Source organism: Primulina tabacum, chromosome 1 (genome assembly GCF_025594145.1).
Source record: "Primulina tabacum isolate GXHZ01 chromosome 1, ASM2559414v2, whole genome shotgun sequence".
In the NCBI taxonomy this organism is placed as follows: domain Eukaryota; kingdom Viridiplantae; phylum Streptophyta; class Magnoliopsida; order Lamiales; family Gesneriaceae; genus Primulina; species Primulina tabacum.
Window position 1 is genome coordinate 160,280 of NC_134550.1, and position 12,554 is coordinate 172,833.

Below are 12,554 nucleotides of genomic sequence, written 5' to 3' on the forward strand. Positions count from 1 at the left end.
TGGTGTAAACGATCTACATAATATTCTAGTGAATTTTTGCCATGAGGCATTGCACAAGTATTCGTACTTGTGCATAATTTAAATTTGGTGTTTATTTATTAAAAGTTTACGTGTTTGTTAAGTAATCAATTTCTGCTGCATTTTGTTCGCTTGTGTTGACAACACCCGAGCACAACACTAAATTCTGATACACACAATTTATTAATTTCTGTACGTTTATGAGCTACAGCCCTCTTTCAGGGGTATTTCAAATTTTCTGCTAAGGCTATGTCTAGCAGAGGAGTTATGTGGAGAGGCGAGGTCGTAAGATGTCTTTCATATCTCCTGCTAAGGCTATGTCTAGAAGAAGAGTTATGTGGAGAGGCAAGGTGGTAAGGATATTTCATTTTCATGCTAAGGCCCAGCTTAGCAGAGGAGTTACGAGATGAGGAGGTGAAAATTTCATTTTTCCTGCTAAGACATGGCTTAGCATAGAAGTTATGAGGTGATGATGTGAGAGTTTTATTTTCCTGCTAAGCCATGACCTAGGAGATTAGTAAAAATGTAGAGAGGTGGAGATTTCATTTTCTAAATAAGGCATAGCCTAGCAGATGAGTAAATATGTGAAGAGGTGGTGTGGGGACCCGGACGCTAATCATATTCTTAATCATTATTAGGACAATTTAATCAATTATAATAAACAGGGTCTAAATTTTTTTTTAAATTGCGGAACGTAATGGAATACATGCAAATATACATATCAGTATATTACAAGTACAAATCTGTACTATATATACAATCATTCAACTAAGGTTTAACAACTAAATGTCAAGTGTCCAAACCCTATCTCTAATCCAAGTCCGTAGTCTCCACTCTAATCACGATCTATCTTCATTTCCTCGACCCTTAACCTGTCCCACCTATTGTCATGCATACATACAAACACGACAACAGCCGGATAACTCCGGTGAGAAATAAATCCCAGTATAAATCAACGAAACATTCAGTTATATCAACAATGTAAAAGCATGTTAAACATGTAACAGATATCAGTAACATGTAACAAAATCAGAAATATAATCCATATAAAATCGCCAATCAAACTCGTGACTCCACGTTTCAGACTAGACTCAATCCTAGTCTAGGGATCCCGATTTCCAGACGTTGGCATTCCTATATCGACCAACAGTAATAGAAGAAACTCTGATTCTATCCACGTCGATATAACCAAGCATCCAGTGTCTTGACCTAACCGTCACAGACTGGAGTTTTCACCAATTTCCTATCCTGTGACATCGTGCAATGTGCCCGTGGCGATCCCACCCCTATCAGGCACTTCTGTCACAAGATCACTCGTCTAATACTTATCTGATACCTGCTCCCTATAAAGCAATAGAACAAGCATATCAAATCAAATCAATGCAATGTGCCCATGGCGATCCCACCACTATCAGGCACTCATGTCAAAAGATTACTCGACTAATACCTGCTTTCTATACATCCATAGAACAAGCATATCAAGTCAAATCAATGAACATAATAATAAGAAGTATGTGATTTAGGGAAACTCAAGTATATCCCACTTGAGTCGATGTCCCAATACCACATTGACTTATACCTTTGTCTTCTCGATCTGACGAAGTCGAAGTCTCGAAGTCAAATCTATCCATATCAAATCTGAAATGACAATATCGAATATACTGTATCAATGTATAACTAAATTCAAAACTTGTTCCAATCAATACTCAAATCAAACATAATTTGATCCATATCAACGATATCATGATACAATCTCAATCAATACTGAATCCGATCGCAATCAATCTACTGATGTTTCGATGGCATAATAATACAATCTCACTAACCCCGTCAGTTTCAACATCACAGATATAATAACACAAATCATAATCAGTATTCGTACGACCCATAATCTCAAATCTGTATAATCTCGCAATACCGGCGATACAATATCAGTACATACGAATCAACAACTCGTCTGATCCAAATCTGAATAATATCAATATACTCAGCAATACAATATTAGTCAGATATCAATCCCAACACCTTATAATCAATAACAGCACAAATCTGATATCAATTCAACCTCATTACAATCAAATCAACTCTGAAATTCATAACAATTTCATACGGTATCTGTTCTTCGATCCGGTTTCGATTATACAATGTCTGATATCGCAAGAACAACATATATGAATTCTATCCGATTTCAACAACATCATAATTTCAAAACATATCAAAACGTAACACAACTTACGTCCAGTTGTATCCTGCGTCGATAGGAACACAGTACCGAAGTTGGATTCAAAATCAGACGGGCGGATTTCTCGCAAATCGAATTCTAGTATCAAGGATCAAAGCTTTCCCTGGATTTTTGTTTTCTTCTTGTTCTAAGGAGAAAAGGGCCGATTATATATATATACATCTCATGCATGAAAAGGGGCAAGTGGCTTATTCTTCATAAAACATGTCTCACCGCGGGTGCGCTGAACATACTCATCCACACTCAAAATTGCAGAAGCGACGACCGCAGGTGCGCTATCCTTTCTACCGCGGGTGCGGTCTGGTTACCGCAGGTACGGTGGCTTTTCTGGCGCGGGTGCGATACGCCTACTGTAAACCTTCAACATTTCATGATAAACGACCGCGGGTGCACTGTCTTTTGAACCCGGGTGCACTGTCTCTGCTGTCCCAACAATATATTTTGCAACTAAAATCGAATCACAACGTCGCTTCTTCGGCCTTCGATAAATACATCAAATCATGCATTAATAACTGCTGATTACCAATTCACATCTAGGGCATTACAGGTGGAGATTTCATTTTCCAGCTAAGGAATAGCCTGGCAAAGAAATAAAGGGCTGAGTTAAAGGAGATTTCATTTTTCTTGCTAAGGACTGTCTTAATAGAGGAGTCAAGGGCGCGAGGAAATGGATGTTTTATTTTATTTCTAGAGGATTTCCTAGTAGAGGAGTTATCAGGCAAAGAGGTGGAAATTCTATTTTCCTATTAGGTCATGGCCTTGCAAATGAGTTATCAAATGAAGATGAAGAAATTCTATTTTATTGCTAAGGATTGACCTATCATAGGAGTTATCGGGCAATGAGTTGAAAATTTTATTTTCCTGCTAAGGCAAAGTAGAAGAGTTTGAGGTGATAGAAGTTAAATTTATATTTTTCTTACCATGGCTCGGCCTAGGTAGAGGAGCTTGAAGTGAGGAGAGTGAGGAGCTTGAAGTATGGAGGGTGAGTTTTCATAATTTTCCTACTATATCTGGAGCCAATTAGAGAATCTTGAGGTGGTGAGGGTGAAGATTAGGCCTAATAGATGATCTTGAGGTGATAAGAGTAAAGAGCTTGAAGTATGGAGGGTGAAAGTTCATAATTTTTTCTACTAAGGTTGGAGCCTAGTAGAGAAGTTCGAGGTGGTGAGGGTGAAATTTGGAGTCTAGTAGATGAGCTTGAGGTGGTGAGAGTGGAGAATTTGAAGTATGAAATATCCTATTAAAACTAAAATCTAGTAGAAGAGCTTGAGGTGGTGAGGATGAAGTTTGGAGCCTAGTAGATGTAAGGACCGTGTATCATATTATCGTAAATCTTATATGATTATCGATAATTCAGGAATTTGATATGTGATTATACATTTGATGTATATTATGACAATGAAATTGAGAAAATGAATATTGAATATGAGTTGACGTTGTAAGAGCTCGAGCAGAGAAGCCGGACGCCAATATTTGTACAGAACATGTGGCGCCCGAGCGGTAGGAAATGACCGCCCGAGCGCCAGGATATGTGAAATGTGTGTTCGGGCAGAACATGACGCGCCCGAGCGGTAATTTGTGACCGCCCGAGCGCGGTGCAATTGTTAGCCGGGGGCAGAATGTCTTGCGCTCGGGCGCGAGAATTCTACCGCCCGAGCACGAGAGCGGTGGAGATAAGAATCAGATTTTTGTTTGTTTCTTCTTCTTTTCTTCACCGTAGTTTCGAGAGGAAAGTTCGAGATTTCGATTTCTTCCGTCCAAATCGACTTCGAAACGCTGTCTAAACGCGAAACAAATTATATATTTGTGATCTTCACATTGAGGGCTTCTGACTGAGGCAATTTTCTTCTGGTTCCAGCAGCTCTAAATATCAAAGTGCTGGAATAGCATGTATTTGAAGTTGAATTTCCTATATGTAGTAGAATAACCGACAAGAAACTTATATTCGAAGTCGAAATTGAATTATGATATGAATTTGATTTGATATGAATTTTTGAAGTTTCAAATGATATTTGAAACTCATATTAATGATTTTGGAGTATGTTATTGATTGGAATGAGTATGTTATTGATGTAGATAAAGTGTAATTTCAATATCTTGAGGCTACATCAACTGGAAACGAAGAATTGATGTATGTTGCGACCGGGTAACATACGACAGGTATCTGTATTATATGATATATGTCGGATTGATTTGATTGATTGGAATAAGATTATGTGTCTATATGCCTTATTTGTTGATTGATGTGTCATACATGACATTGAGATTGAGATATCGATGTATAAAATAAATGTTTTGTTAACACACATCATTTTATGCATACATCGATACATGACATGCACGTTGAGCTATGATCCTTGGATACCTTGATATGATTGGATTGGATTCCGGGATTTGTGAACACAATCGCTATGCCGGTATTATATGACCCGTAAAGCATAGACAATTGTGGCCCCATATGATTGTATATGAGATTTGAGATTTGATGGCGCTTTGCCGACGCTATCATACGATTATCCCATATTGGCCGGTGTGCCAGCTCGAGCATTGATTTGATAGCGATTCGATTGATTCTGACATGTGCTCAGTGGATGGGCATTTGACCTGATACCTCCACGACATACATGCATTGCATACCATATATCATTGTTTAGATACTTGTGGTATATATGATTGGTTGTTCCATACGGAGCTTTGCTCACCCCCAAGGGGGGCTGTTGTTGTCTTTGTATGTGGACAATGGCAAGTACTCCAGGATATCAGGAGACCGGAGAGAAGTACTTCTGGAGGGAGTCACAGTTTGAGTTGAGGTTTATGTTTTGTTCCCAGTATATATGTATATGTATCTATATACCGGGGCATGTCCCGATGATATGAGCTGTTTGTATATGATTGGTTTTGATTACGTGTGGGCATGTTTATGACGTGAAATGAAATACTATTTTTAGTATTCAAATCAAATGATTTGGGCTCATTGTAAAGAAAATTTAAACTCGTTTTCCGCTGTAATTACTTAACCCTAATCAGATTGCATTGTAATAACGATTAGGAGCTAAGGGCCCCACAGTAGATGACCTTGAGGTGGTGATAGTGAAAAGCTTGAAGTATGGAGGCCATAATTTTCCTACTATGGTTGGAACCTAGTAGAAGAACTTAAGGTGGTGAGAGTGAAGATTGATGCCTAGTAGATGAGTTGAGGTGGTGAGGGTGAAGCTTGGACCCTAAATAGATGAGCTTGAAGTGTGGAGGGTAAGGGTTCACATTTTTCATATTATGGCTAAAGCCTAGAAGAGGATTTGAAGATGATGGTGATGAGCTTGAGGCGAGGAGAGCGAGGAGCTTGAAATGCGGAGAGTGAAAGTTCACATTTTTCCTACTATATCTAAAGCTCAGTGTAAGATCTTGAAGATGAAGGTGAAGAACTTGAAGTGTGGAGACTAAGAGTTCACATTTTTCCTACTATGGTTGAAGCTTAGAAGTGGATTTTGAAGATGAGGATGACTCTGGTATTGTTTCAAAACTTTTAACGATTTCCAAGGAAGTTCCTTAGCCATAAGGGTCCTAGTATGAGCAGAGATAGCATGATAATATAAAATGATGAACTAAGAAGAGAAATCAAGGATTGGATAGATAAATTGAATGATGAAAGGGAGAAAAGAGAAGTGAAAGATGATGAGCAGATGGTGGAAGAAAATAGCTAAGGTAGAGCGCGCCCGATATGGGGAGCCCTAGCTTCATCCTCGCCTCAAGGGCGAGGGCCGTAGCTTCAACCTTGCCTTAAGGGTGAGGTCACACACTGGATTGCTCTAGGAGGGCGAGCTCGGATGAGAAGCGCGTGAGCTACACACATGTGGTCCTACGGAGTATGCGTGGTCCCCTAAATTTATTCATATAAATACCAAGTTTGCTCATTTTATTTGTAACTTATTACTTTCGTTTCAAGAGGCGCCCAAACTCCTTCATTTGCTTATTCGTCCAGTCTCTGATTTGAGCATCGAAGGGGTTACAACGGGACACCCTCTCGGTCCCCTCTAACAGTCTTTGCTTGATTTCATGTTCATCTTGGACTTGAAGCTTTGGGTTCAAGTTGGATTCGGATCTCAAATATGGACCATCAAATTCTAGTGAGTATCACTATTAAACTTTTAAGCAAACAAACCACACACTATTCTTTGGATATCGGTTCATTGAAGTAGCTCGAACTATAAAAGACATATCATCATAACTTGAGTTCTCATCACATTCGAACTTTGGCCGTTATTGACACTCAAATTTGTATTAATAAGAATACATGAAACTTGTGTCATTCTTGAGAATTTTATGAAACTTTTTACCATTAAATTAGTTAACATTTTAATGTTTGAATAATTGAAGTTTAACTAGAATAAATTTAGTACTAATTTATTTATGGTTTTGTAAATTAAATTAATAAGTAAAAATATTTTAAAAAATTAAAATTTATTCATATTCAACTGTTAGTTCAAATAAATTAAAAAACACAATTATAAATTACAGAATTCATAAAATTATATTTAAAAAAATTTATAAATATCGATAAAAGTCCTGCGAAATAAATCAACGACATTACATGAAAATCATTATAAATTTGCGATATTTTCAAGGATATTTTGTTTTTTAAATTTTGATATTTTATTTATTTAAAAATATGCCTTCCTCGATTTTATTTAGTCTACTTATTTAATACAAATCCTTATTTAACTTTGACTTTTGACTTTTCCTTTGATTTCATTTGATTTGGTAGCGTAAAGAGGTCTCTCTCTGAGTCCAAAAAAACACAGAAATTTCTGTTCGTGGAAATGAAATCGTCTTTGGTTAAGCTGAGAAAAATCGCGATGAACAAGAGCGAGCCCAAGGATAATTGGGATCTCAACATAGATGGATTGACTCAAGCAGCTAAGGTGCTTCTACTTTCTTTTGATTCAGCCCTAATTATTTCCTTCTTCACTGTCGACCTAATTTTGCAGTTTGATTGGTAGCTAATACTACCAAAATTCGATCGAAATCAATAAGATGCCGCGTTATTCCAAGATTTTCCATATGTCCTCTGCATTTTTAGACTATGAGTTTTGTTACTTGCATCGTTTGCAGGATATGAAAGATATGAGAACTTGTTATGATAGCTTGCTTTCTGCGGCTGCTGCTACGGCAAATAGCGCTTACGGTAAATAATAATTGAATCATTTATTACGTTTCTGATATCACATTTAGTTGAGGAAAAGAGAGTGGGAGACCTGCACCTTTTATTCTGCAGAAATACCTCTTTTGGAGTGGAGAGTGGCAGATGTTTATTAATGGAGATTATGCGGCCATAATGGATAGCATGAACCTAGTTGTTGTCATCTTTACAGTGGAAGTATAAAATGTGAAGAATGCTGTCGTAAAAAAGTGTTTTATTTGATAGATATTGCATCACAACAAAATTAATTGTTACTTGGCTTTTGCCTGATCTCGGAAGGATTTTGGAATGGCGGGAAGTTGAAACTGGGTTGATGATCAAGTGGGTGGAAATAGGAAAAAGATAAATAGCCAAGTCTAGTTTATTTTAGCCAGTAAAACTTTATTCTGCAGTTACTTCAATCTGTAAATTGAAATATCACCTAACTGCCTGAGTGCCTATCGATTTATCTTATTAGACACATTGCATAAATTTTATCATCACGCATACATGTTTCACTTCAGAGTTTTCAGAGTCATTGCTGGAGATGGGAAGTTGTCTACTAGATAAAACTGCAATTCATGACGATGGAGAAAGTGGTATGCAATCAATTCCGTCTCTCTCTAGAATCTACAGTTTTTTTCCCTCAGAGCATCGTCGCATGTTGCTGCTTTTCTCTTTCTTTGACGTTATCTGATATGTAAAATGAAGTCAAGCGACTGTTGAATTAATTTTATGTTTTCATTTATACAGCGGCTTATTTGGTCAATGATCAGATCTGATTCGACTGGTCTATCTTGAGCCTCATTTTATTGCAGTATATGTTATTTGAAATATTCTGTTCATATATTTGGCACTTTTGGTGAAAAACAAAACGTGCTACTTACTATGTTCGTATTAAGGAAGGGTGCTATATTTTTTGAATAATGACTACGTATTTTTACGCTGACAAATACCTTTTTACAAATAACTTCTTTTTTTATATATAGGAAATGGTCGTGGTTTCAAGGTATTTTTTGATATGCACAGCTCGTTTCGTAAAATACTGGTGCATTTAATCTCGCATCTATGTTATTCTTGATTCCTTCACCTCCTGTTTCACCTTTTGAAGCTTTACCATTTTACTTTTGGTATGGTTGCCTTCTAGTGCTAATTGTTTTGAAATCAAAGTTAATGGGCACCTTGTTTTCCGCGATTTCACAGGAGGAACATTATCACTTCTCGGAAGAGTGCAGCTTGAACTTCGGAAATTTGTTGATATTTATGTCAGTGTATAATATGTTGCCATTTTTAGAATTGAATTACAATTGATATGGAGGTTTCCATCATAACATGCTATTCTCTACATTTCAGCGGTCTCATGTCATCATGACAATCACAAATCCATCAGAATCTCTTCTTAGCGAGCTTCGAAAAGTGGAGGTATCCGTCAGATTCAGTGATTTATTTTTGGTTATCGAAAATCTGTTCCTGAATCTCAAGCTTTTTGTTTAATTCTTGTTGAGATGCTTCTGAGGTAGTGAACGGCTTCTCTGATTTGTGTTATGCATCCGTATGCACATCTCCTGACAATAACAATATCTGAAGGCATGAATTGGGAATAAGTTTTGTTTTTGCTTAGCTAGCGATTTATTTCTCTTATCTGCAACAACAGCAATAATAAAGAGTTGAGCTTTAACTTGTGATGCTCTGATTAGTTATGAGCTAGACTATTTATAACAGCAAGAGGCTAACACTGGTCTTTTTCCTCTCCTATCGTGCCTGTTAAAAGTTCGATATCTCCTATGCTAGAAGCTCTGATTGAATTTTTTAGTTGATGCGTGAGTAAAAAATTCCTATATTTTGATTGTTTTCTCTTTTGTGTTATTTCCCTTTCTATTTCCCTTTTTTCGTTTGTTCCCTCCTCAAGGTGCTGAAATTGGGTAAGAGGGTGGTGGACTTCTGTAGTACCCAGTTAATTGTGAAATCTATTATACCTAGAATCAACTATTTGTTCAAAACTGTTGATCAAATCCTTTGATCCTGGCAAAAACTTGCATATAGAATTGACGTGGTCTGAACAATTAATAATGCCTTTTGTGGGTTCTAGTATTTTGGATTTTTTTTAAAAAAAAAATCTCCCAGGATAGTGGTGTGACTCTGTCCTAGATAATATCATGCAATTTCATTTCATCGGCTGAGAGAACAATTGGATATCAGCTGTTCCCCACCGTACCCAAAAAAACAAACAAATAAAATATACAAATCTAACCAAACCAAAAAAAATCTATCGCTGTGGGAAAGAGGTATTTTCAATGGCTCACATTTACACTTTTTACCCTAGATGTTGACTAATTACATAGACTATTTAATAATGCAAGTTTTAGTCTGTAATGGCAGTAATGATCTATTTTTCACTGGTGCAGGAGATGAAGTTGCAATGTGATGAGAAAAGGTTCACGCCTTTTCATTTTTAAGAACTTTGATATTTTCTCCTTATGCCATGGATCACAATTTCTTGGATAATTTGCAGAGAGATGTTTGAATATATGGTGGGACAGCTTAAAGAAAAAGGAAAATCGAGACATGGGAAAGGGGAGACTTTTACCTCACAGCAAGTCCATGCAGTTCGTGAAGAATATGATGAAGCAGCAAGGCTCTGTGTTTTTCGTGTTGAATCGCTGAAGCAAGGGCAATGTCGAAGCCTGTTGACACAGGCAGCTCGTCACCATGCAGCTCAGGTTCTCTCTTATTTTCACGGATCAAAGTTTAATGTGTTTTATAAATCTTTTTGAAGTCTCTTATTTTTACCCCTATTTCCAAACTACAGTTAAATTTCTTTCGGAAAGGACTTCAATCTCTTGAAGCTGTTGAGCCACGTGTTAAAAATGTTGCAGAAACTCATCACATTGATTATGAGCTTGGTGAGTTGTGTGATGGGGAAGTTGTTGATGATGAAGGGAACAGTTTTGATACTAATGATGACAGAGAGTTGAGTGTTGACTATAGACAAAGTAAGCAGGATCTGGACAATGCTTCTGTATCAAGAAATTCAATGGAGGTGAGTAGATTTTTTCTGGCTAATTATTTGGTTTCAAATTTTAGCCCAGTCTTTTCCATTAACAGCTCTTTGGAAAATCATTATAATTAACGTAGTACTTCTAATTTCTCTGTGATCTCTTGTCTCAAATGTTGAATGTTGTTTTGGATGCCTAATAAATTTTGGCGCACTTTAAAACAATGAAAATCCCTGTCTTTGATCCTTAGGCTATTATGGAAACCCAAGTTCTGGATATATTTGTTGAGCTAGATATCCATTAGTTGATTGATGCAGTAATTTATTATGTTTGTGAATGCACACAATGCGAGAACTAGGGTGCTACGTATTTATGATATACCGTATCAACTATCAATCTTTCACTAAGCTCTTTGCTCACCTTTAGCATAGGGAGGAGTGTGTTCTTCCGAAGTGAATTACTTCATGTTGACTCATAACTCATTGCATATTTTTTGTTGTCATTTTGTCCTGCCCTTATGTTTGACTTTGCTTGTGAAATGGCATTTGTAGTTGGACCACGTGGTTGCTCCAAATCCACAAATGTCGAGAATGAAAGACAACCAAGCGGAGTTGATGCTTAATCAACAACATCGAGCAGGCAGTCATTCTGCTCCAATAAATTCAGAGAAGTTTGGTCCGGCTGAAAGAATCAGAGAAATGCAGGCTACTGTGTGGAAACTTAATACCCATGTGTTGCCCACTCCAGCTGAGGCTAAGAGTTCAAGAACAAATACTTGTACACCACCTACAAGTACGACATTACCCAATAAAAGCTCAAAAAATCTGTGGCATTCTTCTCCACTCGACACAGAAAAGCACAAGAAATTCACAGATGATCATATGTCTGCACACAGTACCTCCAAATCTCTAGTGGCAGTCGAAGAGAACAGTGATAAGCACTTTCTCCCACTTCCTCGCCCTCTGAACGAAGTAGCTGCTGTACCACAAGTTGATGGACATGGTGGAATCGATACTCAAAAAATTAAAAGACAAGCATTCTCTGGTCCATTAGCTCCCAAGCCATCATCTAACAAGCTCCAGTTATTTACCAATGGACCCATTGGTTCTACTGAACCACCCCAAACAATTTCTGGAATGTTTTCTCATGTAACTTGTGGTCCTCCCCCACCACCCTCGTCTCTAAACTTACCTCACAATGCTGCACATCCTCTTCTATCTTCCCCTAAAATAAGTGAGCTTCATGAGCTTCCTAGGCCTCCCGATTCGTTGGCTTCAAATCCTGTTCGTTCTGCTGTTGCTCTCGGGCACTCTGCTCCTCTAGGCAATAGAAATCGAGAAATATCTCCAACATATAGGAATCCTTTACGGTCATCTAAAGAAGGCTCACCACTTCCACTCCCACGGCTAAGCATCTCTCGAAGTTTCTCTATACGTACTAGTAGTCAAGAGGCCATATCTCTACATGCTGGCAAGGGGCGACAATCTTCTCAAATTTCACAAAACATTGAAGTAGCTTCTCCTCCGTTAACACCTATAGCGTTGCTGAACATGAAGTTACCAAACTCTGGGCAAATACAAGGTAATCACTATTATAGTAGATACACATGCGTAAGCACGTACATTTTAGTGCTCAAGTAGGTAAGTCATGATTTACAATCCAGAATGCATTGGCTGATTGATTATTTTAGAAGATTTTGTTGTTATTTCCTGCTCTCCGTTACAATAGTATATCAAACGATTAAGTAGCATGGGAAAGAGAAAATACTAGATATTTGGGAGACAATCTACTCATCCTAATCTTTGTTCAATTGATACAGGTGGCAACTGAACTATCTTCCATATGCACAAGGAGTGTCTGCGTTCATTCTTTTGGCTTTGTAGGCTGAGTATGTTTTATTAGCTTCTTGCTGGGTAAAGGTCTGTAAATATAGTTCCATAAATTTTGCTCTGACTGCAGAGCTGTTTCCATTATCATATGCTTGATTTTGTAGAATGTATGCTGATTTCTCTTAACTAACTAACTCCATTCGAAAATTGCTTCTTGAAAATTTTGGAAATATGAATGATATGTTGTGCTAATAGGAATATATGTTACTGTATGTTTATGTCTAAACGAGACC

The 12,554-nt window shown here is 37.5% G+C and overlaps 1 protein-coding gene across 1 annotated transcript; it reads left to right on the forward strand.

Moving 5' to 3' along the window:
* Nucleotides 1–6,987: 6,987 nt before the first annotated feature.
* Nucleotides 6,988–12,513, forward strand: LOC142522280 (uncharacterized protein At2g33490-like). The gene is made up of 10 exons (XM_075625945.1): nt 6,988–7,179; nt 7,370–7,442; nt 7,961–8,035; nt 8,640–8,701; nt 8,790–8,858; nt 9,842–9,870; nt 9,949–10,156; nt 10,246–10,476; nt 10,984–12,013; nt 12,252–12,513. The coding sequence occupies exons 1-10, from the start codon at nt 7,078–7,080 to the stop codon at nt 12,260–12,262; spliced, it is 1,890 nt and encodes a 629-aa protein (XP_075482060.1). The 5' UTR covers nt 6,988–7,077; the 3' UTR covers nt 12,263–12,513.
* The last annotated feature ends 41 nt before the right edge of the window (nt 12,514–12,554 follow it).